At 42.9% G+C, this 27935-nt stretch overlaps 1 protein-coding gene across 1 annotated transcript in view; it reads right to left on the bottom strand.

Annotated features, from left to right (window-relative positions):
- Positions 1 to 27935, bottom strand: part of PRKCE (protein kinase C epsilon) — a 323510-nt gene that overhangs the window by 53909 nt on the left and 241666 nt on the right. Inside the window, exons 9-10 of the mRNA XM_035111183.2 lie at positions 26379 to 26590; positions 22158 to 22331 (exon numbers count right to left, since the gene is read on the bottom strand). Of these exons, the coding sequence (XP_034967074.1) occupies positions 22158 to 22331; positions 26379 to 26590 (386 nt within the window). The remainder of the gene's footprint in view (positions 1 to 22157; positions 22332 to 26378; positions 26591 to 27935) is intronic.

Raw genomic sequence — 27935 nt, 5'->3', positions numbered from 1 at the left:
CCAGTTTCTCATTCCACTGCAACCTGCTATGTCTAAGGACTCATCCACACTTATCTTTTGCCCCTTTGCCCTTTCTAGGCACAGGTCCACCTTTAACCCACCATGTCTGAGTGCTCCCCTCCCCCCCCGCCGTTTTTTGCTCTGGCATTTTCACCACGGAAAACCGCTCTTTAATGTTGATTCGGAACAAATGGCAAATTGGGTTTTCTGCTGTTTGCACCGATTCAGTGGTAAAGAGCGGGTTTTCAAGGGGAAAGTACCGGGGCAAAAATAGTGCTTGGACACGGAGCTTTAAAGTGAGGACCTGTGCCTAAAAACAGGGCCTGGATGAGCCCTGAGAAACAGAAAGCGGGAGAGGTGATGCAGATAGGGAGAGGTTCAGTTCTCAGTGGATGTTGTCAGCAGAGGCAAGGTGCAGGTTTAACCCCAACACCAATGGCATCTCTTTATACCCTCTAACATTTCTCATGAAAACAGGGAAGTCCTATTCCAAAATAATATTCAAAATTGTATTATTTATACCCCGCCCATCTGACTGGGTTGCCCCAGCCACTCTGGGCAGCTTCCAACATATATAAAAACATTAAAAATAATAATACCTTTATTGTTAATGTACAACCTGTGTACAATGAAATTAACCAAGCCTCCCCCACCCCACAAACACTCAATCTCATTGCACTCTGTGTGCTTGTCGCACAACACACCAACCCCGAAAGTCAGTTGCACTATATTATTTTCTGTTCAGCAGCCTAACAACCCACAGATAGAAACTGTTTTTTAGCCTGTTGGTACAACTGATTATACTTCTATATCTCCTGCCCGAGGGTAGAAGATTAAAGAGGTGCTGGCTAGGGTGTGAATCGTCCCTGAGAATTTTTCTCGCTCTCCTAAGGCAACGATCCCTTGCGATGCCATCTAGCGGGCTCAGGGGACATCCCATGATATCATGTGCTGTGTTCACCACCCTCTGTAAAGACTTTCTGTTCATGACTGTCAAGCCAACGTACCACACTGTGATACAATTAAAATAAAAACTTCCCTATATAGGGTTGCCTTCAGATGTCTTCTAAAGGTTGTACAGTTACTTATCTCCTTGGCAAGGGAGGGGTGTGTGCATAACTCCATACCCTCTGATGGAAATGGGGACGTCCTACCATACCCTTCAACATTTCTACGATGAAAATGGGGACGTCCTAATGAAAAGCGGGACATTGTGGGATCAAATCAGAAACCGGGATGGCTTCTGCAAATCCAGGACTGTCCCTGGGAAATAGGGACACTTGGAGGGTCTGATCTCTTTACTGTTCCCTTTAGGAATGGGTGGCAACCATTCACATATATGGGAGAAAACGAATTGCTGAAACTTGGGGCATTGGCAATGTTCGTGCCAAAGCCCTTTGTTCCTCTGTGTGTGTGTGTGTGTGTGTGTGTGTGTGTGTGTGTGTGTGTGTGGATTCAGAGTGCAATTGCAAGTCCCACCCTTCCATCAGTTGCTTATCAAATTTTCTTGTAGCAAACAAGAAAATATTTTCTTGTAGCAAACAAGAAAATATTATGGAATGAACTTTTTCTCTTCCAAGGAAATTTGGAAGTTAAACATTATGGAAATGTAGGTTGGCTTGACTGAATAAATATTTACCACCCCCGACCCCCTGAGAAAGAAATTTGTTCCTTCCAAATATTTAATCCACACAAGGAAATCAGCAGGGCTCTATGCCAATTTATAGAGGTATTATTATTATTATTATTATTATTATTATTAGTAGTAGTAGTAGTAGTATAAATGATGATGATGTCTCTTCTCTAAGGAAGCTGGCCATTTTTAGTCTCTGCTGTGCTACAGTGGTTTTACCTTTGAGTCATACACTGTAGAACATTTGTGTGCATTTTTTCCTTGTTGGTTTAAGGAGATTAATCTAGCATACAAAATGACAGTGTGTTGCAACAAAGCTTTAGGCATGTTGAGAACTTGTTAAACTGTAACTCTGGAAATGATGCCAAATCCATGACTGAGAAAGGCAGGGTTGAGTTCAGCTGAAATCACCGGAGCTGTTCCTGTTTATGCCACTGCTAGCTGGCGAGCTTGGGACAGATCTGAACATTGCATAAACCCACAAATCAACAGAGGCTTCGCCATGTTTATAATTATTAGCCCGCAGCTCTGTTTTTTTTGTTTCATTCTTCCATCAAATTTCTCCATAATTCCACACTGAAACACCATGCGGAGGAAGTGAGGGCAGAGCTGCACAAGCCATGCGGAATTGATAATAGAAACCAGTTTTCGCCAATCTGGTGGGAGTTGTAATCCAAAATGTTTGGAGGGCACCAGGGAAGGCTGATGGAGACCATTGTGAGTGGGTGCATGCACACGAAAGCTCATACCTATGACAAACTTAGTTGGTCTCTAAGGTGCTACTGGAAGGATTTTTTATTTATTTATTTAAAATTTAGTGGGGCATGGCAGTATATTGATATTTTAAAAGTCAGTTCCGTAACGCAACAAGTACCGCAGTGACAGGAAACATTGGAAATCGGGACAGGAAAGCTAGCATTATAATCAGTAAAACTAATGGCGCAAAATTGCACGTCTGGATGTAGCCAACGGCAGCTTTACAGAACTAACTCACAGGACTGCTGTGAAGATGACACTTAACTTGCAAGAGAAACAATCAACAATCTTAACTGTTTCTCTGCAGAAAAGGGGAATTAAAAGTCTAGGGTTGCAACAGTCACTTAGGTTTCATGGTTGTCTGCCCCTCTAAACAAAAACAAAGGTGGCCTTTAAAAAAATATCAATTATTCTGGCACAGTCCTGAATGTGCAGCCTTAAAAGCATTTCTTGGAATACCTAGGGACATATTACAAAGGCGGCGCCAGTGTAGGAAGGCACAGTTAACCTTGACAAGAAGGAAAAGGGGGTATTTCAACAATAAGCATTTTCCTTTTTATTAGCAGCTGGCTTCTTGAACTTCACTTAAGCAGAGGAAGCGTCATGCAGCTGGGCTACTGCTGTTACAAAGAGTGCTCCCCCCCCAAAAAAATCTTTTTAAAATAATGTTAGCATAAAGGATAGCAGTAGGAAGATGTACAACACTCCCACAAACATTTCTTTTGTAAGCCTGCATTCTTCACTTATCTTAAGGGCTGTAGCTGCTGGGTCTTTCTCTCTCCTAAACTGAAAGTCTAGCAGCGAACAGCAAAAAGAAAGAAAGAAAGAAAGAGAGAAAGAGAGAACATACAAAGAAAAGAGAAGTTTTGCTCCTTCTCTCATTGGTGGACCTGAGACCACCAATGAAGCCAAGGTTTGGGAGAGAGAAAAGAAAGTGCTGCTTCACATAAAGGTAAAGGGGCCCCTGACCATCAGGTCCAGTCGTGTCCGACTCTGGGGTTGCGGCGCTTATCTCGCTCTGTAGGCCGAGGGAGCCGGCGTTTGTCCACAGACAGCTTCCGGGTCATGGGGCCAGCATGACAAAGCTGCTTCTGGCGAACCAGAGCAGCGCATGGAAACACCGTTTACCTTCCCGCCGGAGCGGTCCCTATTTATCTACTTGCACTTTGGTGTGCTTTCAAAATGCTAGGTGGGCAGGAGCTGGGACTGAGCAACGGGAGCTCACCCCGTTGCAGGGATTCGAACTGCCGACCTTCTGATCAGCAAGCCCTAAACCCACAGCGCCACCTGGGTCCCATAGAACATGATATTATGTTCACATAGGACATAATAAAGGTATGGAATTCACCCCACAGTACTAATGGCCACCAGCTTACACGGCTTTAAAAAAGGACTCAACAAATGTATGGGAGATTTGGCTATCAACAGTTAATAACCACCCTGTTCATGTTCCACTTCCATTTTTGCAAGCAGTGAGCCTCTGAATAGCAGTTGCTGGAGGGAGTGATGGTGCCTTCCGGTTCTCCTTGCAGGTTTCCCAAAATCATCTGGTTGGCCACTGTGATGACAGGATACTGGATTAGAGAAGCATTTGGCCTGATCTAGCAGGGTTCGTATTATGTTCTTCGGATGTTTACCAACCTCAGAAGCTATGGGAAGCGGCTCAGATTGACTGGGGCAACCCAGTCAGATGGGTGGGGTACAAACAAACAAACAACAACAACGCCTCACTCAGGGCTGGTGCTCTCAAAGGGCAACGAGGCAGCCGCTTAGGGTGCAGACCTCAGAGGGGCACATTTCTGACCTTTGAGGGGCACAGTTCTATACAGATTAGTTTTGTGGTAGCTCATAATTTTTTCATAATATTTCACTTTTATTTTGTATTTCAAAGGATGTTGTCATTTTTGAAGTAATTCATACATTAGAATTTTTTTAATGTATGTATGAAATAGATAGACCACAGAGTTGATTGGAGGAGTGTGTGTCATTAATTGGAGAATTGTATCACAAGAGAAAAAAATATCTAGAATACACTCTATCAACCACACCTCACTACAGTAATATCTCTCTTTGTGTAAATCTGTGTCTATGCGTGTGTACGGAATACATGATGGTGAGGAAGAGTTATTTTCCTGTCCGGGCGTTCACTCATATAATAGCATTTTAGTCTCTAAATCTAAAAGTCTGCAGGAATAAACTAATGCAACTGCTGACTAATGCCGTTAGAATATTTTAACCATGCAATTTCACCTTGCCTGGGTGGGGGAATGTTAAACCAAGCTTGGGTGTGCTATTCTGACTTTCAAGCAAATCTCGGCCAATTCTTTAAATCAAAGGTGTAAAGGGATTAAGCTTGCAAGCCTACACACAACCTGTTTTTTTTAAAAAAGCATTATGCTCTTTAACCTGCCTACATCAAAAAGGCAAGCAAGAAGTCAGAATGCCTCAATCAGCAAAAAGCCATCGTGGCTGTAACGCTTGTTCATGCAACATAAACTGTACTTCAAGGAAGCTCAGCTTGGGAAATGGAGGTATCTGTAACAGTTGGCGAACGGCTCCTACGACATAAATAGGTTAATAATAATAATAATAATAATAATAATAATAATATATTATTTGTACCCCGCCCATCTGGCTGGGTTTCCCCAGCCACTCTGGGTGGCTTCCAATCAAATATTTAAAACACAATACAGCACTAAACATTAAAAACTCCCCTAAACAGGGCTGCCTTCAGATGTCTTTTAAAAGTAGGATAGTTGCTTATTTTCTTGACATCTGATGGGAGGGCGTTCCACAGGGCAGGCACCACTACAGAGAAGGCCCTCTGTTTGGTTCCCTGTAACCTCACTTCTCGCAACGAGGGAACCGCCAGAAGGCCCTCGGCGCTGGATCTCAGTGTCCGGGCTAAACGATGGGGGTGGAGACGCTCCTTCAGGTATACAGGACCGAGGCCGTTTAGGGCTTTAAAGGTCAGCACTAGCACTTTGAATTGTGCTCAAAAACATATTGGGAGCCAATGCAGGTCTCTCAGGACCTGTGTTATATGGGCCCAGCGGCCACTCCCAGTCACCAGTCTAGCTGCCTAGATGTATGTTCGCATACATAGGTTTTTGTGACAGGGCAGGCTGTGATTTATGAACTCATTTTCTATACCATCCTGCTTTGATGGAAAAACTGTTTCATGTGTTCCCACTCTTCTATTTTCATAAGTCTAGAAAGCCCTGCTCTCCATTCATATCAAGGAGGACCTTTAAGTTGTTAGCAAGTGTTTTGCACAGACGCCTACAACTGAGTACACTGATTGTTCTCCATCACTAGAGAGGGAGAAGAAATTCAATTTAGTTTGCATTTAAAGGTGAACCTACCTAAATTCCTGAAACAATGTGTTGACGCGGCCAGCCTGTGAAATTCAAACTGTTCCAAATTTTGCAATATAATTATCCATCCAAGTAATGGATACAAAAATGCATGTGAAAGGTAAGGTATGCTTAAAAATATGTATATTCATGAAAATAACATCTTCATCATTAATACACAAATATCATAAACATGTATATTATTATACAAATGTGGACTATGTTGGGGAACACTGGGTGTAAATTTAAGGCTTGCTGAGGCTCACTCCCATAGCACTAAATTGCTGTTTAGAATGATGGGCAAAAAGATCCACTGAGCAATTGCATTACATTGCTGCAAGGACTAAAGACTCTCACACTGTTTGTAGGTTTCCCTACTTTCCATTGGTTGTGCATTGACACTGTCCTCTTTCTGATGGTGATCAATGTTTCATCGCCTTTTCTACAATGCAAGCACCTCGAAAAAAGAACTGTAATTTTAAGTTGTGAACCATCCTGAGATCTGCAGATGAAAGGCAGTATATGAATTTAATGATGATGATGAGGATGAAGAAGAAACTGTGTTACTTTGAATTAAATCATTCAGTTTTATTCAATGATATGATTCCTGAAAGGAGGAATGCAGTAGACATACTTTAAAAAAATATTGCATCATGATAGTGAGATTCTCAACACAGGAAACGCAACTCTAGGAGAAGAATTCAGGGACAACCATACAGAACTAACATAAGTAAGAATCTAGTGCATGTTAATTACTGGAAATCAGCAACCTCTGTTGACATCAGTGTAAGGAAATGAACTCCGAATTCGTAGAAAATGTAGCACAAACAGAAGAGAAAGTACAACTTGTAAATAGAACATGCTATCTATGGGTTTTTCGGGGGTAAAAGAGAGCTTTGGCTGAATATTGGTGTATTTATTTTGAATGATTGCCCACCAATTCTTAACTAGGCTACCTACTGGCGAGGGTGTGTTGGTGGAAGTCTAACTGCAGTGACGCCCTTAGTTCAAAAGTGCAGAGACCTGAATGGCAAAGAGTTGCTGAAAGCTTCAAGGTTCAAACTGTTCAGAAAAACAGAATTTCTGTGTGGTGAGGGGGGATTTTACTACTACTACTACTATTTCAAAACCAGGGCTGGAAGCTGGTTACCGAAAAGTTAAATATAACATGGCTAAACTTCATTGAGATTTTTTCAATAATTTAATTTCCTGCTCCAAGGGGCCAACTGATTTTTAGGGAGAGAAGCAGCAGGCTGTTTGCATATCTCTAGAAAGGAAGCGGAAATTTGGCGGGGATGCGGGAGGAGAATGAAGGAATCAATGTGGCGCTTCCAATCTGCTAAGCATCAACAGACTGCAGAACAATGAGTGAAAAGCAACAAATCCTATACTGTATAACGAAATGACAGCCATGCCTATGCCATTCAAATCTTACATGTTTGCTGCAGGAACACACCACCCTGTCCTGATGTGATAATGAGGAGGTCTTCTATGTCTACTAGATCAACATTTCATGCACTTAAGAATGAATTTGGCCCTCAGATGTCTAGAACAGCAAGGTCCTGTACTCTGATGTCCTATTTGTCAGGGAAATGAGGTCATTTTAGGTCTGAATGTTCTCAGAGTATTTTTTTTTTTTACCAAATCCAGTTCTCAAATTAGATTTTTCAAACTGAAATCCTCTTTCTCCTTGTTTGATATTTCCCATGTGCCTGGACTGGACTGCAATATGTTTTTCTTGCAATGTGAATTCAGACTACGGGATGTTCCAACAAGTTTAGAAGGAGTTATATAACTCATCTCTCTCTTCTAGGGGTTTTAAAATTAGAATTAAAACGTTACGGCAGAGGTCCTAGAACAGATTGAGATTGATCTCTTGTGTTAAAAAAAATAAAATAAGCAAGGTCTTGAAAAGTATATGTCCTGAGTTAGGGTATCATTGCCTTGTCTTTACCCAAAAAATCCAAGGAACTAACGTTAACTGCTTTGGTTTGCTGTGGAGATTTCTTTTCAGTTCAGTTAGAGATCACTGCCCAACTTTCACAAAGGACCTGAGGGCAAGAGAAAAGCTGTTTAATGAGTTTAATCCTTTAGTGTTGGTAAACCTCATGACAAATAGAAGCTAAATTTTCGGTGCAGTTCTAAACTTGTTGATGGGTGGTAGTCAACTAAAGTTTACCCAGAGTAATGCACACACCTACGCTCTATTAATTTCAGTGAGTCAACTCTTACTACCCATTGTGGAGTATAAGGAGGGTACAGGTTCCCTGCTTCTGTTCTGGAGGCTCCTCCTGGTACTCTTTAGTCTTTTGAATTTCAAAATTATACTTTTGAAAGAATAATAATTTTTGGGAAATGACTATAGTTTCTTCACTCGAAGGTAGTGAATGTCTGAACCGGGCCAGAAAGAGAGGGGAAGTCCTGAAGAAGATGTCTTTAGAACTATAGGAAGCCATGCGGGATCACATTCATCCAGTGCTTTACCAGCTGCACTGGCTCCCGGTGGAATACAGGATCAGGTTTAAGGTGCTGGTTTTGACCTTTAAAGCCCTATGCGGCTTGGGACCCTCATACCTACGGGACCGCCTCTCCTGGTATGCCCCGCGGAGGACAAACAACAATACTCTGGAGATCCCAAGCCATAAGGTGGCTAGATTGGCCTCTACTAGGGCCAGGGCCTTTTCAGTATTGGCCCCAACTTGGTGGAACGCTCTTTCACAGGAGACCAGGGCCCTGCGGGATTTGTCATCTTTCCGCAGGGCCTGCAACACAGAGCTGTTCCGCCTGGCCTTTGGGTTGGACTTAGTCTGACCCCTGTGTTTTCCTCCCTCATGGCTTGGATTTATGGACTACTTAAAATCAGGCTGCATTTTAAATTTTAATACTGTATTTTAATCTGTATTTTAATTAATTGCTTTTTATGTTTTACTGTAATTTTATTGGTGTGAGCCGCCTGAGCCCGGTTTTGACTGGGGAGGGCGGGGTATAAATAAAAATTATTTATTTATTTATTTATTTATTATTATTATTATTATTATTATTATTATTATTATTATTATGCTCTGGATATGATGTAAAAGCAAAAAGAATCACGCTTGCTATATGCAGGCGGAGACAAAGGAAAGCGTCTTCTCTCAAGATCAAATGGAAACGTCTCTTGAAACAGCCATTCAGAACTTTCTCATAAGGTTTGACTTCTAGCATTTAGAAGCCAGAGTAATTTTGGATTGGTGGGGAAGGAGTGATACTACCATAATGGGCCTGATTGCAGGCGGAGATTAAACAGCGTACAGGGGGGAGGTTCAAAAAGTATCTCCATGGTGCTTAGAGAATAACTTTCACCTAAATATTAGTAAGACAAAGGAGATGGTGTTGGACTTCCGGTGGAAGAGAGGGGAACCTGCCCTGTTGTATATCCGGGGGGGGGGGGCTGTGTGGAGAGAGTCTCCTCTTTTAAATTTCTGGGAGTTTACCTTAGTGAGGAACTCACTTGGAAAATCAACATAACTCAGGTGGTCAGAAAGGCCCAACAGAGACTCAATTTCTGCAGGGTCTTGCGAAAGAATAATGTTAAACAACAACTGATGAACTCCTTTTACCGGTCCACAATAAAAAAAAGTGTCCTCTCATATTGTATATGAGATATAATTGTATCACAGTGTGGTACGTTGGCTGGACAGCCGCCGAGAGAAAGTCTCTACAGAGGGTGGTGAACACAGCACATGATATCATGGGCTGTCCCTTGAGTCCGATAGACAACATCACAAGGGATCGTTGCCTTAGGAGAGCGAGAACAATTCTTAGGTATGACTCACACCCCGGCCATCACCTCTTTAATCTTCTACCCTCGGGCAGGAGATATAGAAGTATAATCAGCCGTACCAACAGGCTAAAAAATAGCCTCCATCCGTGGGCTGTTAGGCTGTTGAACGGAAAATAACATTGCGAAATTGACTTGTGAGGTGGTTTGTTGTTCAGTAAGAGATTAAGTGGGTGGTGGGGGAGGCTTGTTTAATTTCATTGTACACAGGTTGTACAATGACAATAAAGGTATTATTATTATCAAGTATGGGTGTGGAGTTGGTCTGTCTTTTAACATTTTATTTGCACCACACAGTCTCAATGGAAATGCTCCTACCTCCGAAAGCTGGCTGCTCTTGTTGGTAGAGAAGCGGTCACTGGAAACCATTGAAGTGTGCAATTTTCTTCATGATTCGTGCAGGAGAGCAAGGCTTCAGGATCCCCCTCACTATAGCCAAGATTCTGACTGAAGCAGACTCCTCATGTGGAGGTGTTCTAAGCATCTATTTCACTGTGTGCATACTGCCTATTGGTGCACAGCCTAAATGCATGATTGCAGCAAAGATGGCGGCTGAAATTGTAGGCCAGGACTAGCCCACAAGGCCTGGTGACCCTCCTCACATGAGTGTTTGTGAACTCTCAAAGAGTGTAGGTAGCAAGTTCTAATTTGTTGCTGAAGAGTGCCCATTAAGAACAGAACAACAACAACAACAACAACAACAACAACAACAACAACAACAACAACAATAATAGAATGCACATGGAATTTTCTCCCTTCCTTTCCCTGCACTAGTACTGTGAATATACAAATATATAGCAGTGGCTGAGGCCTTAATATGGTTGCAGCATTTTCTCATTCTTGTTTCACAGCAACCCTTTCAATACACAGAGGTGGCAGAAGGCTGTATCACTGTATCTAAGTAGCTCGTCCACTTCTCCTCCATAAAACAGAGTGCTACGGCTGCAGTCCTTAAGTCAGCAACACAACAGATTTATATTAAACAGAGCTGTCTACAAAGATGCGGCCTGTCCGTGCTCAGATAGTTTATGGTGCAAGTGGAGCAAAAACTGACAAAAGGCAAAGACCCAAGAAAGGGGTGCTTCAGAGCACACAGAGAACTGTGCGGGAGGAGAGGGTCAACCAGAAAGGAAACCAAAGATAAGCGCAATATATATTTGACATGAAATAGGCCTCTGTGTATTTTCTGAGGAATCATTATATCTGAGAGGAGCCACGACTGCTTTGCCTATGTAAACAAAAGTTCCGCAGAGCAGCTAACCAGTTCATAAATTAGCCCGTTGCAGCTACACACAGGACATGCCTAGATCAGTCTATCTGCTCTCACACATGGAGATCTCAAAGCAGGTGGTGTTAAAACTCTGCCGAGGATACTGGTTGGGATTCCCTATATCCCAAGAGCCTGGAGCATTCACTATAAACCTTTAAAGCCCTGTGGCAGAAGCAAGGAGGGAAGATGGAAAAGATAATCCATAAGCTTCATGTCTGCTCAGAATTTAGCATAGCTATCGGCTACCTCCAAGATTAAGAGGCAGCGTGTCTCCGAGAAGCAATTCCCAGGGCCATTGCACATGTCCCACTTATATGGTCTGATCCACAGTGCTTTTCCTATTATGAGAGCCCCACCCCATAGTCGCCTTTGACTGGATTTAACCATCCAGGGGTTCTTTACCTTTACCACCCACCCCCTTGCACCCCAAAATAATGTATTTCTATATGGTTTTCTGGCTCTATTTGCAGTTTCGTTTTCAGTACAGCTCTTGGGGCAAGGTATTTTATGCTCTGGGTCTTGCTTTAATCCTCACACCCCACCCACTTCTGTTTCCCTGAAGTCTTGCCCTTGTGCACCGGGCATGGTCCCTCCCTAACAATCTTGTGCTTAGTGAAAAGGTCTGAAGTACTATATTTAACTGAACGTCCCCTTCAAACGTTTGTACATGAAAGCGGAAGGGGTGTGTACCTCTGGCAACACAGCTAATGGCCCGAACTTTTAGCAAAGCGGGTATCTTGGTTACTTGTAAGCAAATGAGTAGGTAACCGACAGAAAAGGTGTTGTTGTTTTGGACAAAAAGGAAGAAGGGGGGGGGATACTAACCCTTCCATTGTATGGAGATAAGATCTAGGAAAAACTTTTTGTTTTGTTTTGTTCTTTCTAGTGCTTTATTCAAATTTATTTCTTTATTCAAATATAACATCCTTTCTACTAAGACACAGTGTTCTCTCTCCTGTCTGGGAAACAGTTTGACTTTTTAACGCCACTTGCCTTTCGTGTTACTTTAAATAACAAAAACAGAACCGGCAAATCCTTGCGTATCCCTCGACTCCTCCAAGCAGATGCTTCCATACTTGCCCCCAAGAATGTAAACAAGCTTAGAAGCGCCGCAAGGCTAATGGAGAAAACATGAGCTTTCCTTGGGCCAGACCAGCAACGGCTCCAATTTGCTATCGTGCTTGTAGGTGGGGGCCCAGTTAACTAGGCAAGTCTGCAAAGTCAGTGGGCGCTGCTTCATTGTGGCACAAGGCGAGACTGCCCCACCAACCCTGCCCTGCCCTGAGCCAGTCTCCCACCTGCCTATATTCCTACTTGCAACCGGTTCAGAGGGTGGTACCAGCTCCACTCCTTCTCGACCTCAGTGTTGCCTTTGAGGAACTCGGCAGAGAGAAGAAAGGGCACACAAACAGAATGCATTGGCTCTGCTTGGCTTTAGTCCTGGTTCTGCCTAATACTGGCTCTGGCTTCCCACAATGTTTGGGCTCCCGGCTTTCCATTCTACCAATGGGCACCAGCCACCACTGTGTAATGCTCAGCAGTGACCCTTCTACAATGACAGCTTCTACAAGTGTGGTGTCCGTGGAGCACCCAGATACGCACACTGCCTGGTCTGCCCCCCGCCCCCAAGCTAGCCTGCTGCACTCAGGAGTGATGGGAATTCTTTGGCCAGGCTCCACTGATGAAACCACCACCAATGCGGCAAATTTCTACACATCAGCATACTTTACTAGGAACTGGGTGACTAAAGCTCCCAACCAACCAAACTAGCACCTCAAAAACTCATTCTAGCGTGATTGTGAACATGGGGCCATGCGTGCGCACACACAGGTTTTTTGTCATGCTGTTAATCCCAAACAGTCTTTTGCGCGTGAACTGTAAAAATTGTATTTGTTTGACTGTGCTCTAGTGGCTGATCTGAAATCTTAAGAGTAAAGATTGATTGTTTTGAACACCTATCTCTAATAATAATAATAATAATAATAATTACCCCGCCCATCTGGCTGGGTTTCCAACAGAAAAATGAAATAAAATAATCTATTAAACATTAAAAGCCTCCCTAAACAGGGCTGCCTTCAGATGTCTTCTAAAAGTCTGGTAGTTGTTTTTCTCTTTGACATCTGGTGGGAGGGCGTTCCACAGGGTGGGTGCCACTACCGAGAAGGCCCTCTGCCTGGTTCCCTGCAACTTGGCTTCTCGCAATGAGGGAACCGCCAGAAGGCCCTCGGTACTGGACCTCAGTGTCCGGGCAGAATGATGGGGGTGGAGACGCTCCTTCAGGTGCTGTGTAACTCAAAAACACATACAGTCTTGTGGCTCAGTTTGTAGAGTGTGAGACTCTTAATCTTAGGGTGATGGGTTTGAGACCCATGTTGGGCAAAATAATCATGCATTGTTGGGGGCTGGACTAGATGACCCTTGCGGTCCTTTCCAACCCTACTATTCTATGATTCTATTACTGTTCCAATATAAGTTACTGCTTTATTTGGGAAGGGATGAGGTATTCGGTGGCTCTGCAAAAACAAACAAAAACAGCTTGTACTCAACATAATTGATCATGCCAGTAAGTTAACAGTGATGTGCCATGTGTGTATGAATTCCACAATGCTTAGTTTGTTGAATTCTAGTCTGTTAATGTAGTTAATATTGTTTTGTGGAATTTTTAGATGTTTTGTTAATAGTGTTTTATAGAATGCGGTTGTTTCACTGGTGATTTGTTAATTATTCTGTATGATTTATGTTGTATCTGTGATGTTCTATTAAGTTATTGATATTTATCGTTTGTGAGCTGCTTTGTGATTTGTGTGAGTGAAAAGCAGCATAGAAATATAGTAATAATGTGGTTTATTCTGTCCCTTCAGAAGACACTATAGGTGCATTAGGTATATGTCCCTGTGCCAGATTGTGCACTGAGAGTTTCGCTGTAAGGATTATCACTGCAAATAAGACGGGCTGGCAAAAGAAAGGGGAATGCACTTGGATTTGAGGTTTCTTGCAAGCCTTTTTTGGGGGAAAAACTGTATTATCATTGTAAATAGAGTTACAAGGGGAACGGAAAACAATACACAGATATAGTGTTACTCACATGGTTGAGTTCCCCTATTAGCCTTGGGGATATATGGATTACACCACTGTGTTTTCCCCCCTATATTTAACAATACGTTAACCTAAACAATAAGGATGGCAATTAATCTCCTTGGGCACATCACCAGAAACAATTCTTTTTCTGCTTTTCCCACAGATGGATCATTTCAGGTTGGGCGTTTTTGCAGAAATTCAGTGGTTTTGCTTAATGAAATCTTCCCAAGTTCAGATCCTTAAGTAAAGCTCAAGGCCAAACCTAGTTTAGGAATCTCATACAAGCATCACTTGCCAGTTCCTCCAGCCCTGTTCTGAGTAATTTATGAAATGCATCCCAACCTCACAACACAACACTAAGTATTTAGCTGTAATACCAATGAATAAATATTTCTGTCCCTTGCAAAGTGCAGGAGTGGGAATTGACACTCATGGTTAAACAAACCAAACCAAACCAAACCAAACCAAACCAAACCAAACCAAACCAAACCAAACCAAACCACCCCAGGGTAGACATAGGCTGATTGCAAAGACAAATGGGGTGGCTTCACCTCAGTCCCAGAGCTTAAGTGTAAATGTAATGTTAAACAGCACAACAAGACAGTGTTAATCAAATCGCCAAGACTGCCATCTCTACACCCAGATCTGCTTTGCCAAGACCAACGCCTGCTGCTTCTGGCATATAGGGTGCTGGAGGAGACACTTGAGAGTCCCATGGACTGCAAGAAGATCAAACCTATCCATTCTTAAGGAAATCAGCCCTGAGTGCTCACTGGAAGGACAGATCGTGAAGCTGAGGCGCCTTAATCCTACACTATAATCACAAAGAAAGGGTTTTGTTCAGGACTTAGCCTAAATGGTGATCAAATGACCGGTCTGGCGAAATCTGTGCGATTTGCAATGGATTACATCATCAAGGGATTACCTTTCATAGATTGTTTTCAAACTGGGAAGGTTGGCAATAGAACAAAATTACTACTTTAGAAGTGGTGGTGGTGGAAGTAAAAGTTCAATGCCCCAAACTATTCAGTGGAAACTTTGGGTCTGAACTGATTGAATGAAGAAGCTTGATTGTGTGTGTGTGTGTGTGTGTGTGTGTGTGTGTGTGTGTTGTTTTTGTTTGTTACTATGTTATGCATCTTTGTGTTTTATACTGTAAACCAACCTGTGATGAAGGGTGGAATAGAAAGTTGACAAGCCAAACCAAACCAAACCAACCCAAACCAATGATAAGTGAACACAGGGTTTGGATCACAGAAATAGGGAGATAACAATTCTTTGCATATATTATTATTAATTATTATTATTATTATTATTACCGGTATTATTATTATTATTCAAGGGGTGCTGAAGAAAGGTAGGGAAAAGAGACATTCAGCTCTGACACTCCCAATCTCTAGGAGTATCAATCATCTGTATAAGTCCATAATTTATGTTGCATAACATATCATTACACCAGGATTCACTCAGAATCAAACAGATTATAACAGAAAGTTAGATGTGGTATGTGCAATCAAATCTGTTTTCTTTAAAAAAAAAAAGGCAGTTATCATCCCCGTCACTCATCCAATGATTGATCTGATGAGCAGGGTGGAATTATTTTGCATTCTACTTAGGAGGCTAGGCTCCACCCACTCCAGCACTGTGCCTACATTAAATTGGATTTGTTTTTACTTCTGCTGCTGCCAAGAGTAAGGGGAGGGATAAAAATTACTTGGGGAGTCAGGCCAGTCCCACTTGGACATAGCACTTATTTTTATGTATGGCATCAACATCAGTCTAGCTTTAAAAGAACCTATGGAGAATGAGTTCAGATTGCTCATTGACATCTTGAGTTCTCCGCCACTCTGCCTTAATGATCAGATGCCTATGATTGCTGTGTATTTTCTGGGGGAAATAAATCCAGTTAACGCTGCTGAGGGGCTGCTGAGAACAATGGAGCTTCAGTGAGCTAACGGGGCTTTAATAATTTTCCAAGGACAGCTCGGAATGACAGTGCAGCATATCAGCAAGTCTCTCTCTCTCTCTCTCTCTCTCTCTCTCTCTCTCTCTCTCTCTCTCTCTCAAAATCAGGTCAGTAATCTGGACACAACGGGGGCTTCTGTCTGTAGGACAATAGGAACGTTCAACATTTACTCAACTTTGCCATACTGCTTAGGAAAAGTCCCCAAACTCCTGAGCTACCACAACTTCATTTGCAGGGCTGTTCTGTTTGCTTTCTGAAAGGCACAAACTCATAAAACTTCACAGTGTGGTGGTCCAATGTCTTTCATTCTTTAATTATTACAGGCAGGCAGGCTTTTTTATTTTTTAGAAAGCCAATTCATCAAGCTCCCAGCCATGACACCCGTCTTTCCAGAAATTAGGCCAACACAGGCAGCAAAAAGAAGCCCCCGTGAACCCTAACCCAAAACTGTTTTGACAAGCTGCCTGAAAATATACAGGGAGGCAGCCTGTTCCACATCCAGGGCCGGTGCACCCATGAGGCAAGGTGAGATGACCGCCTCAAGCAGCAGGATCCACAGAGGCGGCAGATCCCACCTCCAAGAAATGCATTGCTGCACTCACTAATTGGAAAACGAGTAAAGTACCATCTAAAGAAGAATGGATTAATAAATTGAGTGAGTACCTCTTGATGGCAAGATTGACAGCAGCAGTAAGAAACCAGTCCAAACAAAAATTAAGAAATGAGTGGAAAAGTTATGATGATTACATGAAAAAACATTGTTCGAAAGAGGACATGCTAACATGCGTTGAGTAGGAGATATGAAGAGAAATATAAAATAAGCAGAGTTTGATTTGGTATTATTAGTATTATTGTAGAGTCTCAAAGTAAATAAATGCACGAGTGAATATAAGAGTGGAAATGGAAGTCGGGAAAATGTGGAGGGAAGCAGGGAGGGGAAAGGGGGGGAAGAGGGGGAGGAAATGTTGTTCTGTTTTGGTATATTTATTTATATGCTCAGTTTTGTTTTTGGATATTCTTATAATTTCTATTAAGTTTTGTAATCTTTCTTTATTGGTTTTTTTTGTTAAAATTTTGTAATGCTTTTAAAGATTTAAAAGAAAGAAAGAAAGAAAGAAAGAAAGAAAGAAAGAAAGAAAGAAAGAAATGCATTGCTGCTGCCATGGTGGCAGTGGTGTGCTCCCTGGAAGCTGAATTTACTACCTGCTTGTAAGGCTCCACCCCCCACCCCCACCCCCTGCATGCCACCTCTATAGTGGTTTATGGTGCTGCTGGTTTCCTCCTCCTCCCCCCCCCCACTACACACCCAGGGAGGAAATAGTGGGGGCTGCCCTCTTGGATCTCCTGGGCTCTGCATCCGCCTAGCATGAGCACACATCATCTTAGCAAAGAGAAAAGTGAGACAGAGGAGAAATATATTTCTATAGCAATATGAAATCTGAAATTTGGTACACGCTAGAAAAAAAATTGAACGGGAGGATTTTCTTTTTTTACACGCAAGTCAAAACTCAGAACACTATGTTTATCTCCAGCACAGAACAAGCAAAACCAAACACAAGACATACCATTAGTCAAGAAAACTCCGATATGCTAAAGAGGAGGGTTCGAGGAAAGGAGACAGAAATTTGTACAACCAAGCTATAGAGCGTACTGACGAAGGAGATTGTAGTGGCAAAACGGACCTATGATTCGGACTCAATTCTCAAACATGTCTCGGCTACTCTTTGGATGAATTTACAGAACATTTCTGAATATAAGAGAACGTCTTCTTTTATTGAATATAAGAGAACATATTCTTCTGCTCCGGAGAGTCAAAAATTGGCAAACGACCTGAATCAGTTTTATAGCAAAGTCAAGCATTTATCAAGTAGAGCAATTCACTCGGCGCCAGAGGCACCAACAACCACCTCAACCTGTTCTGAAGTCACTACAGGGACAGAAGGCAAAAGCTCCAGGCGCAGTCGGAGTGGCTCCTCTTTGCTTGAAATAGTGTTCTGCACACTCCGATCCTCACACAAATATTTAAGAGATATTTTGTATAAAGTACGTTTACATTGCAAAATTAGCCAAAGCCAATTCCAAATATGTAAGTACTTGGCAAATAAATTACTATTCTATTCTATTCTATTCTATTCTATTCTATTCTATTCTACTCTACTCTTGAATTTCCTCTGCGAATTAGCCTTAGGTGAATTTCCAGTAGCAACAAGAAACGCTAGTTGAAATTGCTAGTTTTATAAGGATTATAATGGCACCAGCATGTCAAGCGTTGTATGCACTGAGGGAAAGATGCACGGCTCCTCATTGCCATGCTTCATTCAGTATTTTATCATATTTTGTATATTAGGAAAAGTTTGGTGGGTATTTTTAAATCAAAGTGTATTTGCGGGTCTAATTAGATATCTCACTCACACACACACACAAAAACCACACCAAAAACCGCTTTCATACCAACATCTGGCAATCACAAATGGCCTCCACTGGGGTGCAGAATATGAAATATGACCCTCGCAAACTTCTAACATGACACGCAGCAGTAATATTGGACAATGTAAATGTACCTTAAGTAGATTACACTCATCCAGCAGAATATGCACAACAGGTTTAGCTGCTTAGCAACCTACACAGAAGACGATCAGCTAAAATGAATTACAAACCATTGATTAGGCCCAGACAAATATAAGACTGACCAGCCACAGTCAGGTTAATTGGCACTCTAAATCACAAATGGCACATTTTGCCCCTCAAGCCACCATTATGAGAGAAATTTAGACTGCTGTCCACAAATCAGCTACTGGAAAGTTGCCAGGGCATATTTTGTCAATGGGATCTGCAAAGGACAACTCCAGAGACATTTCTTCTTTTTCTTTTGCTCAATAAAAGCAAGGGAAATTAAACAACTCTTTTATCGTGATTGTGGAAGAGACTGATACACATATTCGTCTTTCCTCTTTTTTTTTCCTTTAAAAAAAAGAGAACCTGCCAAGTTTGTAGTACGGAATGGTACCTACGTGGTGTGGTCATGCTAGGCATCAGCACACAGGCCAGATGATGGGGGCACCAGCATCCTGGCCAAGTCCACAAGCACTGGATGTGCCTTGGGCGCCCAGCTGGCCAGCAAGGAGCTATAAGCTGTCATTTAAAATTTCCCAGAATGCCTCAGAGCATCCAATGTTGCATCGTTCTAGGGATGGACAACCCATGGGGCTTCCGGACATTGTTGGACTCCAGCTTCCACAAGTCCCCAGAGTGCATGGCCAAATGGTCAGGGATGCCGCTTCCTACCTGACAGACAATAAAATTTTAGGACTGCTGAAAGTGACTCGAGAGAGGCCAACACACACCTGTTCCTCTAGTCCCACTGTTCCCTCTATTCAAACAGGTTTGGCTGGTTTTCAGTTTGGCTGGTTGTTTTATAAGTCGAAACAAAGTGAAAAAATTCCTTCCAGTAGCACCTTAGAGACCAACTACGTAAGTTTGTTATTGGTATGAGCTTTCGTGTGCATGCACACTTCTTCAGATACCAATACCAATAACAAACTTAGTTGGTCACTAAGGTGCTACTGGAAGGAATTTTAATATTTATTTTGTTTCGACTATGGCAGACCAACATGGCTACCTACCTGTAACTTGCTTTATAAGTGTTCTGGTTTTCTGGGGGGTTTTGTGTGTGTGTTTTTTTAAGATGGTGCATGATGTTATTGTAACCTGCCCTGGGACCTTGTAGTGAAATGTGTGGTGTGAGAAATCTTATAAACAAGCTAAGAGCTGCTATACCGTATGTCAAGGCATACATAATACATGCAAATACGCACTTTGCCACCGAGAGACATCTTATCTGTATTGGAATTGGAATAGTTATCACATGTGAAATCGTTTTAGGTTGTTTTTACATATGGAGTTATTTCTTCATTGTTGATGCCTTTTCTGTGAAATTGCTTTGAGGTATTTTATGGGAAGAGACTCATAAATGGGTTCAAATAAATAAACAAATGCCTGCTATGTAAAAGCAACAAGATCTGCCTGTGTTTGTCCTTTTGAATAGTTTAAAAGATAATTCAAAACTGATTACAATGCAGCTCCTACTGCATGTATGAAGTTACGTAACCACCTCATTTCTTTCAGAGAGATAGAACCAAAGTAATGGGGTTTTGGGTGCCTCCCCCCCCCCCCGTTTGGTTTTTCCCTTTTTCGGTTTTTCCCTTTCTTTTTGTATCTTCAGTGCCACCTTCTGGCACTTTAAAATCAACACATATATTTTAAAAGTCCTTTTAAAAAACCCCAACACTGTTCATTACAATGGAGGTTGCACAAGAAAATTGGTTGCTGGACTACATAATCATTGACTTTAAAAAAAACATCTATTTGGCAAAGCAGCATTATAGTTTTTTGTTTTGGTTTATAAAGCATGCTCAACATAATGTAAAATGAAGGAAACAAATCCCGTTTAAATGTTCACATACAGAAAAGAGAGTGCAGCTTCCCACAAAAAGACAGCATCTTGGCACCAATGACCAGAATGTTCGGAATGAATGAATCAGTTCATCCACTGAATTCAAGCTATAAGAAAGGAGATTCCAACTAAAAATACAGAAGAATTTTCTGGTGGTAAGAGCTGTTCGACAGTGGAACGGATTCCCTCAGAAAGTGGCGGGCTCTCCTTCTTTGGAAGTTTTTAAGCAGAGGTTGGATGGCCATCTATCATGGATGCTTTAGTTGAGATTCCTGCCTTTCAACTCTACAGTTCTGTGATGCTACGATTTATAACCCCCTGCACTTCCACATTTGTTCATTCATAAATCTGTTCTATCCCATTCGCACATTAATCTGTGATTTTCTTAACCTAAGTATTCACAATGAAAAATGCTAGGAAGATACTTCTGTAAAACGTGTTTTGCCTCAAAACATGGATTATCCAATCGCCCAAGCATCCTACTATAAGGTATTTCAAGAGAATATGCATTCCACCAAGACCGCATTCTCAAATAATCAGCCTCCCCTTCAAAGGTCTACCTCCAAAGGTAGCTAGATTACAATTTCCTTCATCCCTGACCGTTGGCCATGCTTGCTGTGGCTGATGGGAGTTGGAGTCAAGCAAAGCATCTGTGAGGTTCCCAATCACTGGTTTAAGTGAAGGAAATACCTAACTGTTCCCTGCAAAATTTTACATGGTTGAATTTCTCTTCCCACCCCCAGCAAAAAATTTTTTATAATTCATCATAATCCAACAAAACGTAGTCATGACTAAGTCACCATTAAATCACTGGGGTTTCAAGCTAGTCACAATTAAATCTTATTTTGTTGTTCTCAATTGGATTTAGCAGAAGATATCTGGATTGCCCCCAACATTTTAAATCTTCCTTCCTGCCATTTAAATGGAATATTATTTAAATATTTGAGAGCACAGAGCTCTAGAGAAGGACGAATCTGGCTAATTCTACTTCATGTCTCTTTCAAATGTTGAAACAAATTAAAAAAAAATTCCCTCCAGCAGCACCTTAAAGACCAACTAAGTTTTTTATTTTGGTATGAGCTTTCGTGTGCATGCACACTTCTTCAGATACACTGAAATGGAAGTCCCCAGACGCTTATATGTAGAGAAAGGGTGGGGAGGGGTGGTGGAAATGGGTGATAGCTGTTGACGACTATAAACGACTGCAAATGGTCTTGCATGAAAATATCATTAGCCATAATTCCATTCTAGTTTCACATCCCTCTCATATGCCATATTAGAGTACATATTTAAATCTGTTCAATTCTCCCAAAAATATATATTTAAACGTGTATTTTGATATATTTAAACTGCCAAGAAATACACTGCAAGCTGAGAAATCCAATGGATAGCTGTTCCGGCCCACCCATTAGTGGTGTAGATCAGGTCATTTTGCAGAGAAATCCACAGAGATCAAATTCCTCAAGCATCCCTATAAAAGCGCTTCTTAATCATCTTTCATCTGACATAAACAGGATCCAGTTGCTCCAATTTGTTTTCATATGCTGTTCGGTTTAAACTATTTGGTTTTTTTCCTCCCCTGAACAAAGCATCCCATTTCAAAGGTATTGCCCTCTGAGATGCAAACATTCTATTCTTTCTTTTATCTAACCGTTCACAGGATGACTTTGCTAGGTACAAATTCATTCTGTTGCAGCCAAGAAGGGGTTCTGGCTTACAGTGCTATGTGTTTCGGCTGCACCTTTCATGAGCTGACTGACACACAGGCCAGGTTCTGCGGAGGTTTGGTTCCTCAAGTCTGGGGATATAAATTTATAGAACCTACCTTGGTCTGGAAGCAGCAGTAGAGCTGTGTTAAGTAAGGATGCTTCCGTGCTAACGCCAGAATCCGTTTTTCTGTCATTGTACAGTCGACGTCATCATCTTGTAGGATGACATCTTTCTTTAAGACTTTCACGGCGTATACTTCATCTTTGCCTTTTAGCTCGGCTAGCATGACCTACAACAAAGAGGCAACTGCACTTTTACACTGGCAAAGAGCAAGTAGTTCACATGCTAAACTAGCTAAAAAAAGAGATATTAAATGGAAGTTATGCGCTAGTGGAAGTCAGCACAACAATTCCCGTTAACGCAATGGGAATCCCTGCTCCCCGCAAATCAGCTCCAGAGAGTTGGGGGAGCTCCCAGAATATCGTGTGAGGAAAAGAGATGGGCGATCATTCCATGTGGCAAGGAAAAATGCTTCCGCTGACGAAATGATCTCTTTAGTGCTACTCTGAATAAAAACTCACTGAATGGAGAGAGACACACAGCAGACAATCTTGATGCAAAATGCCTTTCCCCACAGCATCTGAAAGACCACTTCCTTCCCTACAGAGCTTCTCAAACATTAAGGCAACCATTTTGGTAGCTCCACCACCCTCAGAGATTGGGAAGGCAATCTCTGCGGCCACCCCTAAGGGTTGGAATTTCCTCCCCACAGAGGTGCGTTGGGCTTCTTCACTGTTCAGCTTTAGAAGAATGCTGCAGACACCCTTCTTTACCCCCGAAATGCGTCTGTTCATGGTCCACCCAATATTCCTGTGGCTGCAATTTGTCTTAACTGCTTTTAATTCTAAATTGTAGATGGTTGTCACCCACCCTGGGACCTGCTGGTGGAGAAAAGGCAGGGAATAAGATAATAATTTCAAGCGGGCAAGTGGAGAACTCCAGTATTCCTAGTTTTTAGATTTTCCTATAAAAGGATTGTTCCTCTCTTTAGTGGTGTGTGTAAGGTGTGTGTGTGCGTGGGTGTAGCAAAGGGGGCAATGGGGGCTGTCCGCCCCGGGTGCCACCCTAGAGGGGGGTGACATTTGGGGTGCCACTCGTGCGGCAGCCTATACGGCCGCTGTGCATGAGCAGCAGCCTATAAGGCTGCCACGCGCCAGCGGCACCCCATACGGACTGCACATGTGTGGCATCCCGCATGCGCGCAGTTCCTACAGGCTTACGGCGCTGGCGGCCTTACGGGCTGCCACTCGTGCACGGTGGCCATATAGGCCGCTACGCAAGTGGCACCCTTTTACGGGCTGCCGCTCTCACACGGCAGCCTATATGCAGTGCACATACGCAGTGTTGCTACGTAGTGACACATGCGCCGTACGTAGCGGTGCTGCGCATGCACGCCACATGCAATGGCGTGCATGTGCAGGGTGCCGGAGCAGCTTCCGACACTGCTGTGTGTGTGTGTGTGATCCAGAGCCTCCAAAAAGCCAGTCTCCAGTGCCATAATAAGTATGGTTCCTCAGGCGGCTAGGCAGACTAGGCCGCACGGAGGAGAGATACACACTAGCCCACAGTTCCAGCCTGAAATGCTACCCAGGCCTCTCTGTCTGGCCCTCAGGACACTCCCCAAGCAACAGCCTCCTCCCCAAGCCACACCTCTCACTATCCCTGCTTTGGACCCTCCTGGAGTTGCTTTTGCCTGGTTGGAATGCAGTCACTTACTTTTACCCTGATTCTAATTTTCAATCTGTATTTCAATCAATTGTTTGATTGTGTTTTAATGTATTTGACATTTGATTCTAGCCGCCCTGAGCCTGGTCTTGCCCAGGGAGGGCAGGGTATAAATAAATACAAAAATTTACTTACTTACTTAAGCAATGCACCTTGCTTTCCTGAACTGATGACAGAGAGGGATGTGTGCAGAAACAAAGCTAAAATCCACCTTGCTTGCCTTGCCCAAATTAGCTTTGAGTCTTGCCCACCACTGGCGTGTGGGCTCTGAAGGCTTGCCTAAAAGAAAGCGCAGCCTTTGGGCTTGAAAACGTTCCCCAAGCCTGATCTACATGCTTGCAGCAAGAATCAGCAGTGCAACATGTGGATCTGTATTTTTCAGACATAAATGAAATCCAGATTCTCAATGCACTTGCTTCTTGTAGTTTTTGCCCCAGCGAATTTTTTTTTTTAGTGTGCCTCGCTTGGGCTTTAGAATTGCACCCATCCTGGCTCTGTTGTCACTTCTAATTCCAGACTGTTTCCACGTAATGCTGCTGAGCGAGGGGCCGCAACCCACCTAGAGCCGAATGGGATTCAACGCTGCCACTTTAAAGTCACCTCTGCAACTCCTCCTTATGGCGGAACAGCAGGAGTCCGAGCAAACACAGCCTAACATTTACATGCCTTGTTGAGTCTGCATGGCTGGCAAGTTGAAAAAGCAAATGATCTGACTTGCAAAATCAGGGCATGCAGAGCGGGAATCACCTTCAGGGAGAATAAATGTCAGCCTCCCTATGGAGTGCTTTTTCAGTCAAGTGCCTCAACAGAGGACACCAACCGCAGCTTAGCATTTCAATTGGCAGGCACACTTTCAACTTAACAAATAATTCAGCACTGACTTCTTTTTAAATAAAAAAAAAACTACCCAACTTAAAAAAAAGAGACACTTGTTCAGTGCCACAGAGAAAATACATTTCTATGTCATTTTTCAGGGCATGATTGGTACCAGTTCTTTTCTAAATTACTCCAAGAACCACCAATGGAAGTAAAGCAGCCCAAGAAACTATCACATGTTGCAGCAGCACCCAGCTAAGCAGAGATTTAAACCTTAGCCTTCTGCATCTAAATCCCCTGTGTTATCCACTGATGTTCTTGAACTACAACTCCCTCAATCACTGGCCATTAACCATGCTGACCAAGATTGATAGGAATGATAGCTCAAGAATATCCAGATCCTCTGGACTACGCAGCTGTTCCCCCGCATTGTGCTGATATACATGAGAATCCACAGCGTCAAGCAGCATGAGACATGGCTTGACAGGACTGCCGGTGCAAGCAAGTTTAAGGGGCCAGTGCATGGACCCAAAAGGTACTGTGCAAGAGATTCTGTGCCAGATAACCGAGGTGGCGAGAGCCAGTGAGGTGTAGTGGTCAGAGTTTAGGGAAGTTGTTTTTTAAAAAATGTTTGGTGGTTTTATTGTGCTTTTAATTCTGCTGGGAGCTGCCCAGCCAGATCGGTGGGGTATGTAAGCTAGTAAGATATTTGTCTGCAGCAATTTATTATACTTTCTTTTTATTTGATGTCTGAATTGCCAAGGTACCACAAAGCACGGAAGGAGTCCCTGCTTCAACTTGTGCAACCGCAGGGAGATGCTGCGTTGCCTCTCACAGGGACCAAATCCCTCTGAGGCGCCCCATTTCAACTCAGAAGTTAGGATTCTTCCGGAATCCAGTCCACACCCTTGCATATTACACCTACTTTGCAAGATCCAAACTGGCTACCCATATGGTAAAGGTAAAGGGACCCCTGACCATTAGGTCCAGTCGTGACCGACTCTGGGGTTGCGGCGCTCATCTCACGTTATTGGTCAAGGGAGCCGGCGTACAGCTTCCAGGTCATGTGGCCAGCATGACTAAGCTCTGGCGAACCAGAGCAGCGCATGGAAATGCCGTTTACCTTCCTGCCAGAGCAATACCTATTTATCTACTTGCACTTTGACGTGCTTTCGAACTGCTGAACTGGGACCAAGCAAAGGGAGCTCACCCCATGGCGGGGATTTGAACCGCCGATCTTCTGATCAGCAAGCTCTAGGCTCTGTGGTTTAACCCACAGCGCCACCCACGTCCCATGTATGTATGTACGTATTATAATAATAATAATAATAATAATAATAATAATCCAGATCCCTGACATAGCCATAATGTGGGTGATCTGGAAATTTACAGGGTGATCCAGACTGGCCCTCTTTCAAATCAGGCCATGGAACAGACTTACTTATAAACCTCCAAGCCTCAATGCATGACTTAATTGATGCACGGCGTGATATATAGTCTTTTAAATTTGCTGAAGCCCTACTGGCATAGATTTGGTAATCCCTATGACCACCGGAGGAGGGTGTGCGTGAATGCAAACAGCAGGCGCAGAGGCTGCTTTGGGAACTGCCTAACATACCACAGATATGCCATATGTGCATAGGAACATCCTCAACCTTGCTTCTTCCTACCAGTACTGCATGCTGCTGTTTTTAATGCGCACAGTGGAAACAAGCAGCAATCAAGGACTGCTCACCTTCCCGAAGCTGCCTTTCCCTAACACTTTGATGAAGTTAAACTCTTCGAGGCCCATGCGCTTCGTCTGTGTTTTGACCTCTCCGTTTTCACCGTTCTCCCCGGGCGTGTTAAGCTGGCCGTCAGTCGAGGTTGCTGCTCCTCCCCTGTGCTCTTCGCCTCGGTTGTCAAATGACAATGCTTTCCTAATGTTATTTTCAAGCTCTTTGATTTCTGTGAAGGTTTAAAACGATAGCAGCGGACAGATATTTTAGTACGCACACACATGGAAGAGCTAAGCTTCAGCAATACCAAGATCCTGATTGCTTCACGCATGCATCATCATCATCATCATCATCATCATCATCAAAAAAGTTATACTGCCTTATACCAGTAGATATCAGGCAGGTACACAGCATAAAACCACAATATATATAAAAAAGAAAATACATACGAAAAAAAGAAAGAAATGGCCTAGTAGCACCTTAGAGACCAACTAAGTTTGTTCTGGCTTTCGTGTGCATGCACACTTCTTCAGATACATGTGATGTATGATTGCACACAAAAGCTTATACCCAGAACAAACTTAGTTGGTCTCGAAGAAGAAGAAGAAGAAGAAGAAGAGGAAGAGGAGGAGGAGGAGGAGGAGTTTGGATTTGATATCCTGCTTTATCACTAACCGAAGGAGTCTCAAAGCAGCTAACAATCTCCTTTCCCTTCCTCCCCCACAACAAACACTCTGTGAGGTGGGTGAGGCTGAGAGACTTCAGAGAAGTGTGACTAGCCCAAGGTCACCCAGCAGCTGCATGTGGAGGAGCGGGGACTCGAACCAGATGACGAGTCTACCGCTCTTAACCACTACACCACACTAGCTGTGCTACTGGACAATTTTTAATTTATTTATTTATTTATTTATTTATTTATTTCGTCTGCGTCAGACCAACACGGCAACCTACCTGAATCTAGAAAATGCATAATAAAAACAACAACAACCACCATCCAATAATCTCCCCTTCCACACACATTTTAAAAAGGGCATCAGATGTCAATATTTTTAGGTATGTATACACATACATACATGTGTGTGTGTGGATAGATAGATAGATAGATAGATAGATAGATAGATAGATAGATAGATAAACTGACAGGGACACAGGACGATGCTCTACATTAACCAGACCATTGGTCCACCTAGGTAAGTATTTACCCTAGGTAAGTGGTGGCTCTGCAGGATTTCAGACAGGGCTCTCTCCTAGCCCTATGCAGGGATTCCAGGGACTGAACCTGGGACCTTCTGCATGCAAATAAAATGCTCCACCACTAAACTGCAGCCCTTCGCAGATAGACAGAAAGATTGTACTTTGTGTATGGAAAGCTCCTCAACATCTCCAGTTAATGTTCCACTGCTGGGAATGGCCCCAGAGACATTGGAAAGCAGCTGCAAGTCACAGGAGCAGTCGATATGGTGTCTGCTAGAGGTGTCCTATTTTGTACTACAACTCCCATAATCTCTGCCCAGTGACCATGTTGGCTGAGGCTGATGGGAGTCGGAGTCCACCAACATCTGGAGGGCACCATT

Source organism: Zootoca vivipara, chromosome 3, assembly GCF_963506605.1.
Source record: "Zootoca vivipara chromosome 3, rZooViv1.1, whole genome shotgun sequence".
Lineage (NCBI taxonomy): Eukaryota > Metazoa > Chordata > Lepidosauria > Squamata > Lacertidae > Zootoca > Zootoca vivipara.
Note: the sequence above shows the minus strand (reverse complement) of the source record. Positions and strands in the feature narration are given on the sequence as shown.